This window comes from Euprymna scolopes, chromosome 18 (assembly GCF_053919585.1).
Source record: "Euprymna scolopes isolate OS-2025 chromosome 18, ASM5391958v1, whole genome shotgun sequence".
Classification (NCBI taxonomy): domain Eukaryota; kingdom Metazoa; phylum Mollusca; class Cephalopoda; order Sepiida; family Sepiolidae; genus Euprymna; species Euprymna scolopes.
The window spans coordinates 24,871,906-24,895,935 of NC_136499.1; the positions used below are offsets into that span (position 1 = coordinate 24,871,906).

The following is a 24,030-nucleotide window of genomic DNA, read 5'->3' on the forward strand; positions in this document are numbered from 1 at the left end:
CAACGTTTCGAATGATGTAACCTTTGACCTTCTTCAGGTGTATGTTGTACAACTCGGAAAAATCTTTTTATCAAACTTGGGAACGTGTACAGAATTTTTAACAGAATTTCTAAATAAATTCGGTACAATACACCTGAAGAAGGTTTGAGGTTACATTGTCCGAAACATTGTGAAAATAACACTCAATATGAAAACAGTAGTCTGAATAATCCAAAAAATACAAATAGCGCCATCTTGTTTGTGCTTTTTTCTTTTTACTTCTCTCTGATATCCCCTTGCCAATCAGTCTGACAATGGCATTGCTTCTGTTGAACTAAGCTATGGTTGTGTTCAGTTCTAGGAGGTCCATCCTCCCAGGCTTTACCTGCTTTTTTTGAGAGAGGGTTGTTTTATTGCTAATTACTTGAAACATTCCTATCAAGCAATACTGATGGGGGTGTTCAGGCATTTTTTATAGGCCTGAGACCACTCCTCTTAGTGTGTTAAAAACCTCATCTGACCTTGTGTCTACCCTTCTCGAAATAAATAAACATATCCAAAGTCCAATTCAGATTGATTGCTGCCATCGGAGACGGTGTTAGGTAGGATTTTACTAGATGGCAGAGTCGATATTAAGATCTGGGGTTTTGTTTACAAAACCTTTTACATTGATGCTGAGGTGGCCAGCCTTTTTCTAGTATATAATTTTTCATAGAGAATGTCCTTTCAAATTGTATCATTTACATCAACATAATAAGATTATCATTATATATATATATATATATAAGTGATGGGACGATTCCAATATTATTACTGATTCCGATTCTTTATGAATCACTAAATATTTAGCTATAGAGTTTTTAATTTTCCAGATTAACATAAAAACACATATTAAATGTGCAGACATTCTCTCAAACATAAAAGTACCCTTGTGAGCTGATTTATCATTTTTTAGTTTTACTGGTTGTTTGAAATCGATAAATACATATTTTATCATTGCTAATAGCAGTGAAAGCTGTTGCTTTAAACAAATAAAAAATACAATTAAAAGAATCATTTTTGGCATCAGAGAATAAACACAAATTTTTCTGATTTTGATACCCCAAAAAGTTCTGATTTTCCGATTTTGATTAATCACCCCAACACTAATATATATATATATATATATGTGTGTGTGTGTGTGTGTACGTACTCCTATAATTTTTTTTTTTTTGTGCATTAATATTTTTTTTCTATTTATTTAAAAAGAAAATACAACTTTGTTATATATGGATCATGGAATTGAATTCTTCTGCAAAAGATCCTACTAATTTGCATATTCTTTTAAACATTCATTTTAATTAATTTCTTATGTTTTTTCGGTTTTCTTATGAGATGATCATCTTTAGTTAACTATTATGTGTAATTATATACATGCAGATATTCTACATGATTTATACTTGCGTATAAAGATTATAGTAAACACAACCTCTTTCTATATATATTTATGTATGCGTATATATATATTTGTTCAAAATATTTTGCCTACCAAACTCATGTCAGTTTTTGGCTTAGGCATGAAACTTAATATATAGGGTATTCGAACCCATGCAAAACTTTATATTTTGTTTTTAGCTGGGAAAAATCGGTGCAAATGTGTGAAAATTAGGAAAATAGAATTTGCCAGGTAAAGGTCGAATGACAGCTTTACAAATATGCTTGGATAGCTTAATAGCTATTGGTTCATGATTTAATTTTTAGCCTTGCAGCAAACATGTCTTCGTAGCTTAGGCCTTAACATCAAAGGAAAAAGTAAATCGTAAGCTAAACGTTTTGGTTTCGTTTCTCAGTGTGGCGCACAAGTCATTCTTTTTTTTTAAATTTTTTAGATCATTACTATATATTGGGTCCAATATGATAATAAATAGAAAATCTGCATTAATCAAAATATCATATTTAAGCATATTTTATGACTGAGCAATGCTGGGCGACCTGCTAGTACATACTATATATATTATTATTATATATATATATATATATATATATATATATATATATATATATATATATATATATATAATATGCACTTTTGATTATGAAAATATATTCATATAAATGAAAATGTATTCACACTTTCGAAACATATCTTTTCACCAACTTTTATTCTCTTTAATCCAAAGAAAAGAAAAAACAAAGAATTTTCAACTGTTTTTTTTTTTAAGGAACATATAAACTATCTAAGTTGTTTGTTTTGTCGCCATTTAACGAAACACGTGTAAGACACAATAAAATATTATGAATAAAAAATAAATATATTTGGTTTTGGAATGTTCACTACCGATATATAATGATCCCAAGAAGTACAGTGGAATTACTGGTAGATTGAGAAGATAACAAGTTTATGTGTAGGAATTATAAAATAATGGAGAGAGATGGATGAGATCTCAGATGTAGACAAAATGTATCTGGATGGTGAAGCTATTGAGATTTTTTTTTTTTTTAAGTTTTGCTATCTTATTGATACCATTGGAGCAAATGCTAATATAATTGCAAGAATTAGGAGTCGAGTTAGGAGTTAGTTCAGGGAATTTTTGTCATTACTAACCAACAGGGCGTTACCACTATTGACCAAGGAAAGAATCTATTAGGCATCTGTTCATGATAATGTATGGAAATGAAGATTTGTAACAGAGTGTGTATGAGCATGGTGGAAAATATAGGCAACAGCTGTAAGAAAAAAAAAAAGCATATGCAAATTAGTAAGTGTGCGCAAGATGGCGTCTGTAGAAAAAGTTCAAAATAGACTTCGTAGCTTAGTGGGGGATGCCCTTTTCTTCCCTGCAACCTCTTTCCCACAGAAGAGTTGTTGTGAGCCTGTCTCTGCTTTATTATTTTCATGGCAAGTACTCGTCTGAGCTTCAATCTATCGTCAAACTTTCATGAAAAACACTTGTCTAGCCAAAACCACTATCAATAATTTCCCACACTCTTTATCTGTGCCTAAATCTAAACATAGATTCCATGAACAAAGTTTCTTTCTTAGAACTGCACGCCTGTGGAACTCTCTTCCTTTTGCCTGCTTTCCAGCTGACTACAATTTGATTGTCTTCAAGTCCAACGTAAACAAGTTCTTGATGAACAGTCCCCCTAAGTAATCCAATTTACAAAATTTCCACTACTTATGTATACCCATTAACCCTTATCCTCGAGTTGTCTCCAGGCCTTGATAAGTGATGACTCTTTTGTAAAAAAAATAAATAAAATAAATAGCATGTGCTCGGCAGAAAGAAAGTCGACATTGAAGAAAATGGACAGGTAAATGCAAAGGTGAGCAGTGACTGGCTAATAATCGGCGTGTGGTCAGAAGAAATAGAAACGCGTGCCAGATAAAATGGACATGTGGCAGCAAGAGACTTTTAAGTGGTGCCGAAAGTAACAAGAATAAAAACGTTTTGCATAAAAGAAAAAATGCCGACCCGGATTTTATTTATTTATATTCCTATTTTATTTTTAGGAATTACTAAAGTAAAGTGTTATAGACACGTTACAGATTGAGAACATGTGTTTCATAGAGAAAAATGATCCAAGAATGATGCAATGGATGTATAATATGAATTTTGAAAACCAGCTTAGATCTGATAACCTCAGAGGAATCTTAAATCTGGGCAGTATAAGGAGATGTGTGCAGAACAGGAAACTTCAGTGGTATGGTCATGTTAAAAGAATGGATGAGAGTTCTTGGGTTAATAGAACAGTTCAGTTCACAGAGGAAGGCCAAATAAAACATGGGAGGAAGTGATAAAAATTAATTTGAGAGAAAGATGGATAAATAAAAACCTGGCCAGAGATAGGTTAGTTTAGAAATCAATTTCTTAAATCTAACACATGCCAGCATATAAAATGGATGTTAAATAGATGATACTAAACATTTCATATAGTTTTATAAAGTTGATTTTTATAGGATGAAATTAGTGATGGGACGATTCCAATATTTTTCTCGATTTCAATACAATTACTGATTCTGTACTAAATTCCTGATTCTGATTCTTTCTAAATCTCTAAATATTTAACTATAAAAATGTTATTTTTTTTCTTGATTGCCATAAAAACACATGTTGAATGTGCATATATTTTTTTCAAACATAAACACACTTGTGTGGTGGGGTGATTTATACTTTACTGGTAGTTCAAAATCCAGAAATATTTATTATTTGATTATTATATTACCAGCAGTGGAAGGTTTTCTTTTGAACAAAATCAAATATAACAAAATTAAAGGAACCGTTTTTGGCATCAGAAATATGTACAAATTGCCACAATTCAGATGCTTCAAAAAGCTCTGATTTTTTATTCTGATTCTCCAAAAAGCTCCGATTTTTTTTTTTTTTTTTCTGATTCCAATGCTTCAAAAAGTTCAGGTATTTCTGATTCCGATTAATCATCCTAACATTAGATGAAATCATTTATAGTCTGCTATACAAATCTGTTCCACGTTAAAATTAAAAAGTCCAATATTTATGAAATAGTAAAATATTTTTTCAACAATTTATTATCTTTTATGCTGTATTTAAGGATAAGCAATATCGAAACACCACAAAATTATGTTTTTCAATGCGACTTAAAACTAAACATGGATGAATCCACAAATTAATTTGACTCTTCTTCCATTATCAGAATTGTTGGTTAAAATCTCCATGAATCAATCAGGGAGACATGGTGCATAATCTTACACCGAAACAAGAGTCATAATTATACATGATTACAACTATAAAATATAACTACATCTGCAGTTTAATGTCCCAAGGTATAAACAGTCTAACCGTGGGGTTAGTAGTTTGATAAACAGGAAAATACAAGAAAGGAATGGTTTAACACTTTCATTGTTGTGTGACTCAGAGATTTTAACCAAGAATTCTGATGATGGAGAATTCAAATTAATTTTTGACTTGCCTGTCAATATCCTTTGATATGTGTGTAAATTCATGACTTTCTTATCCCAGAATTTGATTTAAAAGATTAAAAAAGAAATATATATATATATATATATATATATATATATATATATATATGAGAGAGAGAGGTAGAAAACAAGATAGCAGCCAGTAGTAGATAGCAATTAAAAAATAAACAACAAAGAACTGGAAATGATTCGATGTGAGTTGTTTTGGTTCTTTGTGGATTTTATTTGTTGCATCGTTATATAGTTTTCTTTTTCTGATGGTTTTACGGAGGAAATATCCAGTATTAGTTGTTACCCACCCCCACCCCACTCCACTCCTGAACAAAACAGATTTGTAAAGGTACCAGGTACCAAAGGTTCATAAGACCAATAAGATCTTGTACTTCGGAAACTATCAAAATTGTTACATATATATATATGCACTCACACTAACTCTCAAAATATGGAACTGATTGTTATGCAATTTATAACAGGAATTTAATAATATCCATGAAACTTTATACTTTTTTTTGTTTTTTTCTTATAAAGAGTTCTTTAGGAAACTGCCGGCCAAACAAGTATTTTTGCCTTTGATTTCGATATAATTGTTGAACTATAAGCAAAAAACATAACTCAACAGATTCCAAAAATGTTATACAATTGCAATAATTTTTTACGTCACTATTTGGAGAATTAACTCAACGAAACTATGGCTTTTATAAGCACACACACTTTCAGCTGATTGCAATCTATTTTGAATCAGTTTCTCCTAATCAATATGGTTTTGATTGCATAACAATAAAATTATACAACAATAGTTCTAATATGAACTGCACCAACGTTGATATTCAAATGACATCCAGATTGAGAGTGAAAGTGTTTGCTGCTTTTTCAGTTTTCTGCTTGAAATGTCATCAGAAACCGATCAAATTGTTCGTCTCTCATTTTATGAATTCACTCAATAAATTATATAATTTATAGGGGGCATACACTTCAAATTTGGTACCATAGCGATCGTCAATAGTTTGAAGGAATTTAAATCAGAGCCAGATCAACTCGCATGCAGTAGAACCCTGGCTCCAGGATACGTTTTTCTCAGGTTACGATGTGGAATACGATGTTTTTCCAGCCCCTGGTTACGGTATTTGCTCCACTTTACAGTGTTATTTATAATGTTATTTGATTATATACATGTGTATTATATACTATATTATGTTTTTTTTTTACTAATTTTTAATGCTGTATCCTGGGGTTCTAGTATAAGTGTGCATACGAGTCAATCTTGATCCAAGACAGTTCCATCAATTCCACCCTATTGAAAATGGATCCATTCTTGTTTACTTTATACTCTGACTGATATTTTCTTTTTCTTCCATTTTTTTTTTTTTGTTTTTTAGTCACCTTCGGAATGACTAGCCCATCCATGTATTACTACACCAAAGCCATGACTGATCTGTTTGTCGATTCCACCTATAGTGGTGGCGGCAGTTTCAGGACCATTAACACCGTTGCTGATTTCTGGAAAGTAAGTAGATTTATCACTTATTAAGAGAAATTGCCCTCACGTTTTCACAATGTAGTATTACCAAAGTTGAGCTTGGTCAGTACTTAGATGAGTGACTATATTTGCCAAAAGTTGTTACAAAAATAATTAACATCATTCAAATAGTTCCAAACAGGCTTCGAAACCTGGTGATGCATTTTTTTTCTTCTTGCTGCCTCTTTCCTACAGAAGAGATATTTTGAACCTGTCTCTGCTCTGTTGTTATTTTCATGGCAAATGCTCATCTGAGTTCCAATCTATGGTTTCGCCCTTGCCAAACTTTCACAAAAAAAGTAGTAGCTACATTTGGTCAAGATCAAAGTGTAGTATCTGTTCTTCAGATGCTGCACTTCTATTTCTTGTTCTCTTTCGGTGGAGGAGAAATCCTTCACGACTGAGACAATTTTTATTTTTGTACCTTTTCTCCACGTTAAAAAACGACCCTGGTGTCTAACTCTGTCCCGTGGGGAGGCATAGTAAATAGGTACAACCACAATCAGCAGTTTCCCCCTACTCTCTGTCTGTGCCTAAATCTAAATGCAGATTCCATGAACACAGCTTTTTTTCAAGAACTGCCTGCCTGTGGAACACTGTTCCATTAGCCTGCTTCCCAACTGACTACAGTATGGTAGCCTTCAAGTCTAATGTAAACAAGTTCTTGTAAAACTGTCCTCTTAAATAACCAAATTGTACCCAATCTACATCATTAACAATTACTACACTAACACCTTACATTCATTTATCCTTATACTCAAGTGGCCTTTGGTCTTGGTAAGTGGCAACTCCTTTGTAAAAAAAAAAAAAAAAAAAAAAAAAATCATGCAGTGTATCAGCTATTTAAAATAAAGAAAGATCTCATAATATGTTGATTTAATACAAAATTGAAAATTAATTTATAAAAGTGATTTCTTTCCTTCAACTAATCATTTTTAAATGGAAAAAAATAAAATTGTTTTTCTGTTTGATCCATCATAGCCCAATTATTTTTATAGTCAATAAAAATTAGTTAGCATGTTTTTATTGGTTGTTAATAGGGCTGTGACAACAGAATATTATTTTCATTCTTTTGACTCTCGGGTATATATCCGACACAGTTAGACACGCTTAATCAACCGAGGACCACATCCGCCTATATAAAAACATATAAGATGTGAACAGATACACACTCAAGAGTCAAAACAATGAAAAGAATATGCTGTTATCACAGCCCTAGTTATCAAACATACATAAATTGATTAATATGTTAATTTTAACCATTCTGATACAATGACCCTAGTTTGGTTATTGGGTAATATATGTTTCAATGGGTTAAAATAGACTAAAATGCAATTTTTAGAGTAAAACATAAAAGCCATATGGATATATATGTTCTCATGTATTAAAAAACCTACCACATAAAAATTAATGATACTACAAGTTTTATAGCAATATAACTATGCTCTATAAGGTTTATCTAATTTTTAAAATAAATATAATTTATGCATATTAGACTCGCTTGTATGAAGAAACTATTTTATCAACACCAAAAGAAAGTCGACTCAACCATGATTCTGTTGACTTTAATTATCTGTCCCTAATCAAATATAACATCATAGGTTTAATTGGTTTAAATAGGATTATAATACAAAACTCATTTGACATCTGTTCTAATTGTAGTTTACATTGAAAATTTTCACATTCAAATTCTGGGGTCTATAGATTGTAACTATATATGGCACAATCACGTTGATACACCGGTTCCTGCCAGATCACCAAAGTTAAGCAACAATGAACCTGGCCAGTACCAGATGGGTGACCATTTGGGAAGGCTAGGTGCTGTATATACTACGCTGAATCATAAGAAATTTCCAGATTGGTATTTGGAGCAGCATTAATTTACTGGGAGAGATGCACCCCCTAGTCTAAGTTAAAACGCATCTAGGAGAAGGTAACTCTGATGTTGTCAGCAGGACATCGGATGGCCATGGAGAAGGATAAATCTCTAGCAGATCAAATGGTTCTATGGTATTAAGAGTTATGTTATTCAACTGCAGCTATGCGGATGATCTAAGGACAATGAATAGGTGCAAACAGGTGAGTCGGATGCCACTGCGCTGAGGAAGGTAATAGCAACCCACTCCATGTATTCTGCTAAGTTCAAAATCATGTGATGTCTTCAGAGAAATCGGACCAATAATTGACCAAAGCCTATGGAGAACACTAACCATGATTTCATCTATGACATGGAAAATGCCACGAAACAAGAAGATTGTAATCAAACTATGACCCAATGCTTTTATAAACTTCAAGAAGTTTAAATTCTCAGACAGTAGTTTTATTAAATGAGTAGATCGCTCCCATGTCTGGTTTTTAAAATGTCTGAATCATTTCACAGCTTAAGAGCAAAACAACTTAATATCTAATAATATTTGAAGTTATAAAGATGCTATACCACATGCTACCCTGCCTAGCAACAAACGACGACGCCAACGTTATTTTCGTGACTTTCTTCTTTGGCTGTGTCATTGTCTCTTATTGGTATCTGTGAAGGGGGGTGGGTGCATACAAATTCATAAGTATTAAAAAATAAAATTTAAAAAAAAAACACAAACTCTGATACATTCTATAAATATCAGTTGTGTGTGACACCATTGATTCACTAAACACTAATGTCCACATCTTAGTCGTCTGCCGAAGTCATATTGATCAGTTAGTGGATCAATTTATTTTCTCATAAATATCTCTCAATCTGGTCCAAACCACAACCAACCTTCGACTATATCAAACTGAAAAACTCCTCAACTCTTGCAAACCCAAGACTGTCTGTAAACTCTTTCTAACTATTGAAAACTCATTGGCACTCCTAAAACTGACCATAAATTAACTCTAAACATATTGACCTCCTTTGTCCCAATCACCGCTACACCTTGATTAACAATCCTATTTTAGTTCCCTTTGTGTGCATTGGTGAATAACTTCCTATGCTTTTATTCTATTGATAAACTTGTTGTATTTTTTCCTCTTTTTTTGTTTTTGTTTTTTACTTCCTAACACTTTTGGGAGGAGGTGGAGAAACGTTGATAGTGTCACAAAGAACTTGTAGCATAAAAAGTGGTTTCCAAAATTACTGGATTCAGCATTGAATAACCTGAAAAGAGTTGATATGCCATAAAACAAAGCAACCTAACACCTAATAAAATTTTGTCTCCCTGTCTAGTTTGCCAAAGGTCCTCTGGTTGATGCCCTCTACTGGGAAAAATGGTACAACGAAGATCCCATTGTTGGTGGCGGCTACATCTACTATGAGAACAAGCTTCTTGGATTACCCCGCATGCGCCAGCTAAAAGTCCGCAATGACTCCTGCCTTGTCCATCCCGATTTCAAAAGTTCTATTAAGCAATGTTTTGATGACTATTCTGAAATCAATGAAGATCGATCAACAACAACTGGAAAACCGGCATTGATTGAAGAGGCGTAAGTTTCTTATTCTTTTGATTTTGTGTAGCCATTGAAACATCATTTTCACTGTTGTGTCATACTTGAGTTTGAAATAATATTTCTATTGTATCTCACAATCATCTACCTGTATGAGAACCAAATATGTCCTAAAATGCAGTCCTGTTGCCACATCTGAGAAGGAGCTGTTCAGAGCATCCTTTCCTGCCTTGACAGGGCCCAAAACCAGCTGCAAAACCTAGTAGGTGAAAACCTTTTCCTCTTCCTTACAACCTTTCTCTCACAGAAGAGATGTTGCGAGTCTATTTCAGCGCTATCATTATTTTCATGGCAAAAGCTCAACTGAACTTCAATCTATGGTTCCTCCCCATGCAAAACATTCACAACCAACACTCGTTTAGCTACAACCTCTGTTAACAATTTCCCCAACTCTCCATCTATGCCTAAATCTAAACACAAGTTCCATGAACAAAGTCTCTTTTCTAAAACTTCTCTGTACCATACATCTGCTGCTGGTCGTCTTCAAGTCCAACGTAAACAAGTTCTTGTTGAACTGTCTCCTTAAGTAATCAAATTCTATGCCATTTCCACCACTACCAATCATTATGGTGTTGTCTCTTAATCAGCTTACAAGCGTTAACCCTTGAGTGGCTTCCAGGCCTTGATAAGTGGTGACTCCCTTGTAAAATTAAAGGATTTGCATATAGATTAGGAGAAAATTGTTTTGAGTTGGAAAAAGAAACATACGATTAAAAATACTTAAGCAAAAAAAATTATAATGAAATCATTGTGTACATTGCTCAGGTGTAGCCTTCGTAAAGTCTGCGATTTTATGACATCATACACTTTATTGAAATACGTTGAAAGTCAGGCTGCTGACATTGAATGATAAGTTTTTAAAAAAAGTTTTTAAAAAATTAAAAGTTGCAATTAAATAAAAAAGGGCACTTATCTAGCACTACTATGAAAAACAAAAATAAAGAAAAATCTGTACAATGTATGAACTTGTGACAAAAAGAAAATACCGTACACCAAAAATCATGTAAATTGATCAAAGTAGTTTTATTTTTTATAAAGGAAACCATTTTTAAAGTATTTTGAATTTTTCCAATGCCTTCCTACCCATATTAAGAATGGTTTTCTAATACCTTGCTAAAGTTTGCATTGTTTTTTGTTTTTTATTATTTTCCTTGTCTTTTCAAACTGTTTTCAAATTGGTGTTACAAAATCATCCCTTTTTGTTCAGTCATAAAATTTGATTTTCTTATTTAAAAATAATACTACTTGAATAATTTACATGATTTGCAAACAAAATGTGTAGTTTGCAGTAAAGTCTACTCGTGCATTTGAATGCTAAAAGGCCAAAGTGATGTCCAGTATTTTTAACATCTGTGAGTGATAATTCCAATTTCCTTCTACTGTTACTTGTGCTGGAGACTAACACATTTTGAGTTGCTGAAGTTCTAAGTGACTCAATGATTGGTCAATTTAAAAGTTTTTGGACCAATTGAATGAGGTGACTTGAACTGTTAATAAAACAAGGGAGACCATCTACAATGTTATATTTCTTCTATTAGGCCAATGACCTGAAAGATAAAACTTTCAGATCATGAATGCATAAGTTCAGTCATCATGACAATGCAATTTGCAATCCCCTCTGATTCATTCAGGCAGAATAAAAAATAGAAGCCACTACTTTTGGAACATCCCTTATATATATTTTCTTATAATAGGATTTATTATTATTATTATTATTATTATTATTATTATTATTATTATTATTATTATATTTTCACCCCAAACAAGGCACAGTGTCACTTTGAAGTAGGGGGCTACTATCGAGGATATAAGTTGCAGGGATATTATCAAGAGAGATGAGCAGTAAGATGTCTGTTCACATTACACTTGAATTTCTGCATGTCAGTACAGTTAGGAAACCAGAATCACAGAAGGGAGTTCCAAAGTCTAGCAGTTCTGGGGAATAAACTTTTTTTTTTTTTTTTTTTTTTTTTATTACATTTTCACCCCAAACAAGGCAAATTGCCACTTTGGTGTAGGGGGCTACTATCAGGGGCAACAACTACTGGGGTACTATGTAGGGATTTGGGCAGCAAGGTGTCGGTTCACGTTACACTTGAACTTCTGCACGTCAGTACTGTTGGGGAAGCAGGGACCTGGAATGGAATTCCAGAGTCTTGCGGTTCTGGGGAAGAAACTATTGGAGTAAAAAGATCTTTTACATCTAGGGACCTCTACAGTGTGGGGGTGGGATCTAGTAGCCTGTCGGGTTTGTCGAGGGTGCTCGCGTCGTGGGGGCACAAGTGATTGCAGTTCGTCAGAGCATTCACCACTAAAATACTTGTAGAAAAGGCAGAGGGATGCAACATTTCGTCGATGGGACAGAGGCTGAAGCTTAGATGCCAGTTCAGGGCCTATCAGGTTTGCGACTCTCTTTTGAACCTTGTCAAGGAGATTGGAGTAGAAGGCTTTCTTACGTCTAGGGATCTGTACTGTGAAGGGGTGGGATTTAGCTGCTTGTTGAGTTTTTTGGGGGTATTATACAAATATATATTTGAGATTTAGCTGCTTATTGGGTTTATTATACAAATATATTTGTTTATTATACAAAACTAGTTTAACATATAGTTTAATGAAAGATTTAACATTCAAATTTTGAATTTTAAAAATTTCTCTTTAGGGAAAAAATAGCAGCCATAACTTGCAAATGCTCAGTTATCATTTTTATGTGTCTGAATCAGTTATGATTGGATTTAAGATTATGCTTGCAATGTAGGATTGGGTCTCCTGATTCATTTGAAATATTATAACTCCTAATAATAATATTTCAAATGTACTCTTTGTCTTACATAGAATAATAAAAATCTTTTGATTTGAAATTCAAACATTTCACGTCATAAATTTTTTAAATTCATTGAATGACTAAAATTTGATTTATTTGCTCTATCTTGTATCTCGAGCAATTCTTATTTAGGTGGGATAGTACTTATAGAATATTACTGCCAGTAATATCTTGTAAAACTTATAATCGCAGGTTTCCATACCAGTTGATTGTTAGATAATTTTATTCTGAAGTATATATATATATATATATATATATATATATTTATTCTGTAATATATATATTTGTGTGTGTATGTATATATAAATTTAAGGAGACATTTTTTCTGCTTTTCTATTTGTAGATATGTGTATCAAACTAAGAAGGAATTGGATGGAACCAGCTATTGGGGTCAGCTTACCACGTACGGCGGTGGAGGTTATGTGCAAGACCTCAGTAAGACAAAGAATGAAACAACCAGAATTATTGATGCTCTGTTTGACAATTTGTGGATTGACCGTGGAACCAGGGTTGTTTTTATTGACTTCACCGTATATAATGCCAACATTAACCTCTTTTGTGTTGTAAGGTAATTTTAATCTTAATGATGTATCACCCTTTATGTAAAACAAACAAATAACAAAAACTGTTACAAATCATTTATAGTTGATATTTATTTTCAATCTAGTACATATGTATCATCGTAATGTTGGAATGATTAATTGGAATTGAGAATGGCAAAAAATGAGAACATTTTGAAGTATAGAAACCAATTTTAGGATCTGAAAAATTTGTGCCTATTTTCCTTTTTATTTTGTCTGCTTTTGTTACAAAACTTAATTTTTCATTGCTGGTACTAATGATAAAATGATAAATATTTTAAACTACCAATCAAAGTATTCATTGTAAAGATCAACCCCCACAATTCTGTTTTAATTGAGAATGCTATGGGTGTAAATATGAAAGTACAAACATCGTATTTCATTTGTATACTAGAAAAAATGTGACTTGTTGGGTCAACCATTCGGCTTGGATTAGATTGTTTCAGTTTGCAAAATCGGTTAAATATAAAAAGATAAAATTCCAAATTAGGCTCTTTCTCCCTTACTCTCTCATTCTTTCACTCTTTCTCGCTCTCTCTCTCTCTCTCTCTCTCTCTCTCTCTCACACACCAGCTTTTGATTAACTAGTATTATTACTCGTGGTGGTATTCCCTTTTGTTCATAATGGACTATTCTAATCTTTTTATTCTTTCTTTTCTTTTGCCGTTAATAGTGTGTGAAATAGTTAGGATAGTGGGAGCAAGAGTGTTATACACTGCATAATATAAGAGTGGACGAGGGGGAGGGTCTAATAACATACTGTGAGAGAGTGAAGGACACTTAGTAAGATAAAGATGAAAACAACAACTAATAAAGATGAGAATAATAGTTTGAAATAAAAATAAATTATTATATATAATGCTCATCTCAAAAATGAATTCCAATTAAGGAATAATATATGTACTTAGTAAGAGATGTGTCAATTGGTGAGTTAATAGTAAATCATGACTAGGGCTAGGACAACAGCATATTCTTTTCATTGTTTTGACTCTCAAGTGTGTATCTTTTGATATCTTATATGTTTTTATATAGAGTGATGTGGTTTTTGGTTGATTAACTGTGTCTAACTGTGTCGGATATATACTCGAGAGTCAAAACAAAAGAATATTCTGTTGTCATAGTCCTAATCATGACTAATTAGAACAGCTAAAAGGGAATTATTTATCTGTCTCCCACAGCAGGATGATGTGACACAAACATCGGAAAGTATGATTTGAAAAATAAGCGCCCTAGAGGAAAAATACTTTGACCTGATGCCTGAGCAACCCTGTTGGCATGGTTTTCTCAAGCATAACTGAATTCTTAAGGAATATTTTAGTATTTTAGTTTTTGTGTGATTAGAATATATAAAATTAGACATTTTAGACTGTTAAAAACATAAAATTTATAGCCTGTTGACTTTGAATGAGTGCTTTTAGAGTAAATGTGGTATTGGTATGACTAATCCCTAACTGTGTATTGAACGAATAACATAATACTTAGTTCACTGCACCTTATCATAACACAGGTCCATACAAAATTTCAGTCAGATCTGCTCAGTATTTTCTGAGAAAAGTTAATCGGACAGACAGGGTAAGAGAAATATAATATAGAAATAGAAGCCTTAAAGAAACAAACGTTGATTAACTGGACTTTAATAGAATAATAGATGTATGGATAATAAACAAATTTTTTTTTTTTTTTCTAGAAAAATTTTAATTTGTTTTATATTTTCTCTTTCAGATTAGTTGTAGAATTCCCACCAACAGGAGGTGCTCTTTCATCTGTTCAATTCAGCACCGTAAAACTCATTCGCTATGTTAACAGTTTGGACTATTTCGTTATGGCATGTGAAGCCATCTTTGTCCTGTTCATCTTCTATTACATTATTGAAGAAACCATTGAGGTATGGTGGCCTTTAATGTAACTTTTGTCTTCTTTGCATGGGTTGAATATCTTTGGCTAAAATTTAAACCAAATTATGTAATCTATACGAAAATCAAAGTTGTTTCATTATTTAGATAGTAAATGGTTTACAAGTTTGGAATGCTTATAAAAAACATTGATGTATGGTGGCCTTTAAAGTAACTTTCATGGTCCTATGATTTCCTAGCAAGGTTACTCAGCATCGCTCAAAGTTTTAATTTCTGTAAATTATAAAGATTTCCTCCCAAAAAATGGTGCTTGGATATTTAAAACATCAAAACAATATATTTTAAATAAAAACATGTCAAAATTAGTAAAAATTACAAAAAATAATCAAGTAAAAAATTTGCTAGAACTATTTTTTACGAAGAGAAATTGTTATCGATCCGCCATTTTCTAATTTGAAATAGTGAAAGTGAAATGAAAACAAGGGAGATAAGTCAGTTATGGATATGGCTGCAATAGACATAACCGAGAAAATTGCATTATTCAATAAATTTTATTTTTTCTTGTAATTATTTTTGCTGCTAAGTAGCCAAATAAAGTAATATAATTTTAAGTTCTCTCCCTTGTTTAAGAACTCTCTTGTAACTATAAATAGTTATCTATATTTGTATCGGTTCTTATTATAAAGCTCCATAAGCTAATTTGTGTGCATGATTGTTTTATTATTTTTCACAGATCAAGAAACACAAGTTTGCCTACTTTAAAGGATTCTGGAACATTCTTGACATGCTAGTTATCTTCATCGCTACATTGTGTATCGCATTTAACGTCTACCGAACCATCGCAGTCAGTGAAAAATTGAAATCGTTGCTTTCAAAAGGTGACATCTATGCCCAGTTTGAATTCCTTGCATTTTGCCAAGTGCAATTCAACAATGCGATTGCCATCACAGTTTTCCTGGCATGGATTAAGGTAATTCTGCTGAAAAAATAAATCTTTTGTTTCCATTTCCAAAAGTAAAACTGCCCTTTTCTTTTTTTAAACTCAAAAGTTGAAGAGCTAAAAAGACAGGAGTAGTATCTTAGATAAGAGAAAAATCCAGGTTGTCCGCGACGGTCGTACATCTAAACAATATGATATAAATGCAGGAGTGCCTCAGGGGTCTATCCTTGGACCTCTATTATTCCTAATATTCATTAATGACCTCCCAGTCAGATGGATATATAAAATTGTCTGTGAGATAGGTATGTATGCTGATGACACCACACTCTATAACAGGAATGACAGGAAAACAAACGAACACATATCTAAAGTAATGGCAAAAACACTAGAGGATGACCTCCAATCTGTAGTGGAGTGGGGACAAAAATGGATGGTCACAGTCAATGCTGCCAAGATTAAACTGGTTTCCTTCAATAATTACAAGAAACCTTCTCTGCCACCAATAGCAATGGCCAGTGACTCTTTATCTGCGAGTACATCTTTCAAACTGCTTGGCCTAACGGTCACAGGAAACATGAGTTGGAACAATTACATTGAAAGCAATGCCAGGGCCGCTGCGAAGAAGGTAGGCTCTCTCTACCGTGCTAGAAAACTACTAACACTCAAAAGTATCCTGTACCTCTATAAGGCCACCATTCACCCATGTATGGAGTATTGCTGTCACATTTGGGCTGGTGCATCTGCTACTAGTCTCTCGCTCCTAGGCAAGGTTCAAAAGAGAGTCGCCAATCTGATAGGCCCTGAACTGGCATCTAAGCTTCAACCTCTGTCCCATCAACGAAATGTTGCATCCCTCTGCCTGTTCTACAAGTATTTTAATGGTGAATGCTCTGGCGAACTGCAGACACTTGTGCCCCCACGATGTAGATATCCTCGACAAACCCGACAGGCAGCTAAATCCCACTCCCACATAGTAGAGATCCCTAGATGTAAAAGATCTTTCTACTCCCCAGAACCGCTAGACTCTGGAATTCCATTCCAGGTCCCTGCTCCCCCAACTGTACTGACATGCAGAAGTTCAAGTGTAACGTGAACCGACATCTTGCTACCTAAATCCCAACATAGTACCCCAATAGTTGTTGCCCCTGATAGTAGCCCCCTACACCAAAATTGCAATTTGCCTTGTTTAGGATGAAAATGTAATTAAAAAAAAAAATCTTTAAAACAAGCAACTTTTTGTGCTTCAAAATTTATTTTTCTACATAGTCATCGTTCTAAATGCACTTTTGCCAGGAATTCAATAATGCATCTCTACTTCTGATGCACATCCAAAACAAGGGTTGTTTTCTTAGTCTCACACCATCTATATCTGCAATAGAGAGATTGAATTTTTATAAGTTCAGTCATCATGACAATGCAATTTGCAATCCCCTCTGATCCATTCAGGCAGGATAAAAAAAATTAGGAGGCATTACTTTTAGAACTCTCTTTATAATTAAAGTACTTATGATCCATACCCAATTTTACCCCTCCTTCCCGCATATGTTTTTCATAGTTCAAAGCAACTGTTTTTTTCCTATTTTCCTTAGAAAGGTAAATCAATGTTTTCTTTATTTTTTTTTTTCTAAGTATTTGTTATCATGCATTAATCTTTTTTAATTGTAGTTGACTAATTTTAAAATTTCTGAAGCAACAAATTTACTCTGACTTCACTGCCATTTCTACAGGAGAAACAGTTGCCTGGAAAACGTTTGGCTCTTGTCACTGATCTGTGTTGGATTATATTGTGAAAAATGATTCAATTTAGCTGTCAGGAAAATACCATAAACAAAGCTGGCACCTAATTACAGCACAGTCATGCCTATCATTTTCATTTTACAGTTTGAATTAAAGTGGGTGGGGGTAGGAGGGTCATTAATCTCTAACAAAAAAGAATAATTTTAAAACTAATAATTAAAACTTAAAAATTTATTCCCGTTTAAGCTACATAAATTATTTAGTTAAAAGAACACATACTCATGCCGGATTATTTTTCGCTCTTCACTTTTGACAAACATTTACACTTAATATTAGCAGCAGTACTTTCTTTTTTTCTCCAACAATAAAGATGAATGATAGCTATCCAAAATGTGCACTAACGATGTAGATCCAAAATGAAATTGGTTCCAGTGCAAAAAATCTGTCTCTTTTTATTCAATCATTTTGGATTCTCAACAGTTGTTGTGTAGCAGTGGTCACAACATCAAATTGAATACATGTTGTGTAGCAGTAGGTGTGTTCGTCTATGACTGTTTAGCGTTGTGATCGTCTAATCCAGAGTTCATTGTGTGTGTATGTACATTTAAATACAGTTTATGACGAGACAAAAATATACATAAATACCTTTACAGCACAAAGGAGAAATAATACTTATTTGGGGTTTTACATTGGACAATAAAGAAACATATCTAGTCCATCTTTGGTCTTGGTTTGGCAAATCCTTGGAACACTGCAAATGAAGATTTGTACAATTCGAAGGTCTTGGTGGTATTTACAGCAGCTTTATTTACTGAATGTTTCTCTCATTACAAAGCTACAATGCTGGTCCTAGACTTTTATATTCCACATTTTCATTACTGTCTGTGAACTATCTTTCTCCCTCTGGCTACCAACTCAGTTTGCTCTCTCTGACTCCCAATTCTTGACTAACTAATACGTGTCTTTTCGAAGCTCTCTCCTAAGAACCATGTCATCTTAATTGACCTCTATGTCAGACTGTAAAGGTCAAATCTATTTTTAAATTGTTTGTGTTCTAACATTCTTTTTTTATTAAAACATCTTAACATAAATAATTTTATCTGTAAATATTTATTTTGCTATAATAACATTCTTTCTGACATTTCATTTTTATAAATATTAACAATGATCATAATAATCATTGACCAGCACATCTTTCAGCATATATAACAGTATGTTTATGCATGTAGATATCCAAAATTTTATCATAAAACATATTTCATTAACTTAAGTATGGATTGCTTCTAGTTGGATCATCTCAAAGAAGAATTAGCCCCTAACCCTGCGAAATAGGAATTTTAGTTTATCGCTTTTTAAGGGATTTCTTAAATTGCTAAATGTGTGTTCTGCTTTTTAGTCAAATTCCTGTTTTTTTTTTCTTTTAAGAAAATGCTGATTTCTCATAAATTGTTTGAATTGTCTCAACACAGGATTTTATTTCTTGCTTAATCTTTCTTCCTCTCCATCTCATTTTATCTTATGTCGCCTTGCCTTCCTTATTTTATAACAGTTCTCTCTGAAAACTGAAAATGTTAATTCTGCCACACTTTATAAAGTATCTAGGGGAGGTAGAAGACTTTTATTTCAAAAAATGTCTCCTTCCACCCACTTCCAGGAAATTGAGATTTATGAAGCTGCTGAAAGCCCAAGGTCCACTTTCTTGGTGAGAAAACGATGTCATTTGAGATCCTATTAGTAGTGTTTAGATGATTAATCGTGAATCAAAAAAATCAGAATCTGAATATTTTGTGTCTATATTCCAATGCCAAAACAATTTTTTTTTAATTGTTTCATTTTTATTTTTTAAAACTTCATTTTCCATTGCTGATATTAATTATAAAATAAACATTTATTGACTTGTAACTAACTATCAGTAAAACTAAAATTTATAGACCATCTCCTCTTACAAGTGTATTTTTATGTTTCTGAAAATATATGCACATATGAGTATTTATATAAATAAAAACAACTATAGCTAAATACTTGTAGATTTAAAAAGAATCAGAATCAATAATTATATTGGAATCATCCCATCACTATCTGCTAAATAATGGAACTCAGGCACCTTGTGTCCTGCTGAAGATAGTTGGAAACAACACATAAAGACATCTATCCATAATTAAGTAAAAAGAGTTGTCGTCCTTCTTCTAATGAGTGTCTAGCAACTCTGCCAACAAAGAATCATTCAAATTTCATACAACCAACCCTACCCCCCCCTCCTTCTCCAAGAAGAACAGCATGAATACATATTTCTATACACACACCTGCCTACCTGCAGATGGGTATATAATGATAATATCTATATGGATAATCCAATAATTTCAATCCTTTTCATGTTCTCTTTTTCCTTTTCTCTCTTTTGCAGATTTTCAAATACATAAGCTTCAACAAAACAATGACGCAACTCTCATCTACGCTCGGCAAATGTGCCAAGGATTTGGCAGGATTCGCTGTCATGTTCTTCATTATTTTCTTGGCTTTCACCCAACTAGGATATTTGATTTTTGGTACTCAAATCAAAGACTTCAGTAGTTTTGAGGATTCTTTGTACGTATAACCAGAAAAAAAAGCTCTTGTTTATTGCTCCTTTTTATTTTTAGGTCAATTATTTCAGTTTAGAAAAGTTATTAAAATAAGCAAGAGTATTTAGTTTATTACTATATAAGATTATTTCATTACAATATTATATATTACTGCATGTCATTACAATATTTTACATTACTGTATGTCATTACAATATTGCATATTACAGCATATTGTTACAAATTTACATCTTTCTGACATCAAATTGTGTCAGATGTATTTTCAAAGTTGAACTTATATAGTATTTAAGCTAACAAATCAAATTGATTTTTACTAAACATTTTTGATCTATTATTGTACTATGTTATTTGTCATAAACTAACATGCTTCGCTACAATTTATAAAAAATCTTGTCAGTTTTATAATATGAAGACATTTTTTTAAATACTTAAAACAATCTGCTAAGGGGAATGAACTCTTATTCATTTAGTAACCGTTAGTGTTCTTTATTTTCTTCTTTTTTTTTTCTTTACAAACAAAAGCAAAGATTTATTTGTAAATTAGACCCCACTGGATTATTGACTTATTCATTTTTTTTTCTTTTTTAATTCGATTTGTTCTTATTAAATAAAAAATATATTTACTTTTAGCTTAGATACTGAACTTGACAAAAAGTATAATCATAGAATGGAGGTAGGCAAACTTTTATTAGCCCACATTTAAAAAAATTCACAATTATATAGGACCACGGAATTTTATAGGGTCACATTAAAAATATTCACAATTTTATAGAACTGTACGATTATGACCACATTCAAAAATTCACAACTTTATAGGGTCACATTAAAATATCAAAATTTTATAGAAATCCACAATTTTAAAGGGTCACATAAACAATTCACAATTTTATAGGGACAATGAGTTAATAACCCAAAATATTTAATAGGCAAAATAAAGGCCTTTTTAAGAAAAGAAATGAAATTTATATTATTCCCTATTTTAAAGTACTGTAGAGTTTTCAGATTAAAAACATTTATTTAGAAGATAAAAAAAAAACCTTAGTTTGAATAAATAAAAAAATTGTTAACATTTGGCAAACTGCATCAATTTCTTTGGCAGGCCACATCTACCCACAGGCTGTAGTTTGACCATAGAATTTGAACATAATAAATCCTGGGCAATGCTGGATCGGTACAGCTAGTATTATATTAAATCCTTTATGAGAATACAACTCAATGTTTTTTTCAATATAAAAATATACTATTGATAAATTATGTATTATGATGTTAATAGATTATTAGAATGTACAATATTGTTAAGATCCAATTTAAAAATAAAATTTTAGTCAATAATAATCAAATTTTAATGCAATATTTTTGTATAATTTTCATGATAAAAAAGACATTAAAATAATGTTTTCATTTTTTTTTTTTTTTTTTTTTTCAGCTTCACTCTTTTCCGTATCATCTTGGGCGACTTTGATTTTGTCCAACTGGAAGCGGCTGACAGAGTGCTCGGACCAATATTCTTCTTCCTCTATGTATTCTTTGTGTTCTTCGTACTCCTTAATATGTTCTTGGCTATCATCAATGATACTTATTCCGAGGTGAAAGGAGACATTGCCAACCAAAAGAATGAATTCGAGATGGGAGATTATTTCAAGAGAGTAAGTCTCAAAATTCAGATTTTATAATAAAACAGAAAAAAAATTTAGGTTGACAGAATTGTAAACTTAAAATATACTATGTTCGTATTTCTATGTTTTAAGTAACGTATGTGTTGGGGGCATATGAGGAAGCCATTTTGTGATTTTAGTTTTCTTTAGCTAGGAACATCATATTCAGTATAACATTAGCAACAAAGTCTAGTAGCTGTTCTGATATCTGATTTGAGCTTTCCTGTTGTCGGTCAGTAAAGGAAAAATATTTCCAGATTGAGGCAATTTTTAAATATATTACAATCCAAAGCGCCCCTTTTTAAGGAGCTGAATTACCCCACATTAAAGAATGGTTTTATGTCTATCTCAGTCGTCAAGTAAATTATGACAACTGAGACACAGTTGAAAGGGTAATATCATCAGACCTGATTAATAGAAACTGGCTACTTTCGCACTTGTCCTATCAACCACTCCTATGTAATTATTTGGAAACTGATCACTGACTTTAAGGCATCTTCCTGTCTTTAGAGTTAAAATATATCTCAGCGGCTCGCCGTTATCTTTTTACTTACCTCATTTTCTATACTTTTGCTCTGCTAAATTTCATTGGTTCAACTAATTTATTACAAAATTATTTAATTTGAACTGTTTGATATCAATCAATAATTTGTTGAAATCATCAATATTTTTCTTGCTATTAAATCCTTAAGATTATCTGATATTAATTTTATCATCCAGTATTTATTTTTTTTCTCCTATTTGCTTCTATTTGTTTTGTTCTAACATTTTCCAACTTTTTCTTTCAACTTTTCTCCAGGGATACCAAAGAATGGTTGATAAGCTTAACTTTAAACGTGACAAAATTGTTGATATCCAAAAGGCATTGCAATCTGCCGATATTAACCAAGACAATCATCTGGATTTTGATGAATGGCGTCAAGATATGAAAGCGTAAGTATTAGAGTATTATGATTTTTTTTTTCTTTCTCACCTCAACGTTACTTTTAACTCTATTTTTTAAATGTATTTCTTTGCCGATCACTAAGGTTTGAAATAGCATTTTGAAATGCATCAAATATCTCCATGTCTTTCCAGTTCTCTGCTTCACTTAAGCTTTAAGTATGAGAATCGTTATCCCGATGCTATTTTCCATGGTTTTCTATTTGTCTTCTTTTTTTTTTCCTTGTTCTATCATCTTGGCTATAGCCTAAGGTGCAATCACTGGTTTACAAGTATAAAAATAAAATAGATCAACCACAAGAGAAAACACAACTCCATACATGGTGTATAAATCAGTTGTGCTCTGAATGTATTTGTCTGTTGTAGCATCTTTTTTGATCTGTTGATCAGTTCATCTCATCTGCTAAAGCTTTATCTACTCTCATCCGACTGACTCTAATCTCTCTGATCTTTCTCGGAGAGAGGGAGGGCTTTCGAACCACCAGCTGTTGTCAACTATACCAAACTGGACTGGAAGCTATCCTAAACTTATTTTGATTCCTAATTTTATTATCAATAAATAATTTATAAAAATCAGAAATTGTATGTCCTACCAAGATGTCTTAGTCACCACCACATCTGATTAATAGAAATTGACTACTTCCACATTTATCATATCAGCCACTCACAGCTATTTGGAAACTAACCACTGACCATGAGACATTCATGTCTCAACAGTTTAAAAGATCATGGTGGTCTCTCCATCTTTTTACTCATCTCTTATCCTATACTTTAATCTACTATTGAATCATTTCCTGACATTGCTGGGTGTCTTCACTTTATGCCAGAGTAGGGTACATCCAACATGTCACATATCATTTCCAGATGTGTCCATACATTGATAGAAGAGTCTTTGTCCTTTCACCAATTAGTTTGTCATACTCAAGTCTGAAATAATATTTTAATTTGTAAACAATTGTTTCTTTTTTAAATTTTTTTATGGAAATCACTCCAGACAGGTGTAAC

General features: G+C 32.5%; 1 protein-coding gene across 2 annotated transcripts in view; it reads left to right on the forward strand.

Annotated features, from left to right (window-relative positions):
* LOC145297532 (polycystin-2-like) overlaps positions 1–24,030 on the forward strand; it is a 65,640-nt gene that overhangs the window by 27,472 nt on the left and 14,138 nt on the right. For both annotated transcript variants that reach the window (XM_080143476.1, XM_080143477.1), the window contains exons 3-10: positions 6,295–6,422; positions 9,637–9,893; positions 13,079–13,303; positions 15,039–15,201; positions 15,903–16,139; positions 20,251–20,432; positions 21,855–22,074; positions 22,883–23,016. In XM_080143476.1, the coding sequence (XP_079999602.1) occupies positions 6,295–6,422; positions 9,637–9,893; positions 13,079–13,303; positions 15,039–15,201; positions 15,903–16,139; positions 20,251–20,432; positions 21,855–22,074; positions 22,883–23,016 (1,546 nt within the window). The remainder of the gene's footprint in view (positions 1–6,294; positions 6,423–9,636; positions 9,894–13,078; positions 13,304–15,038; positions 15,202–15,902; positions 16,140–20,250; positions 20,433–21,854; positions 22,075–22,882; positions 23,017–24,030) is intronic.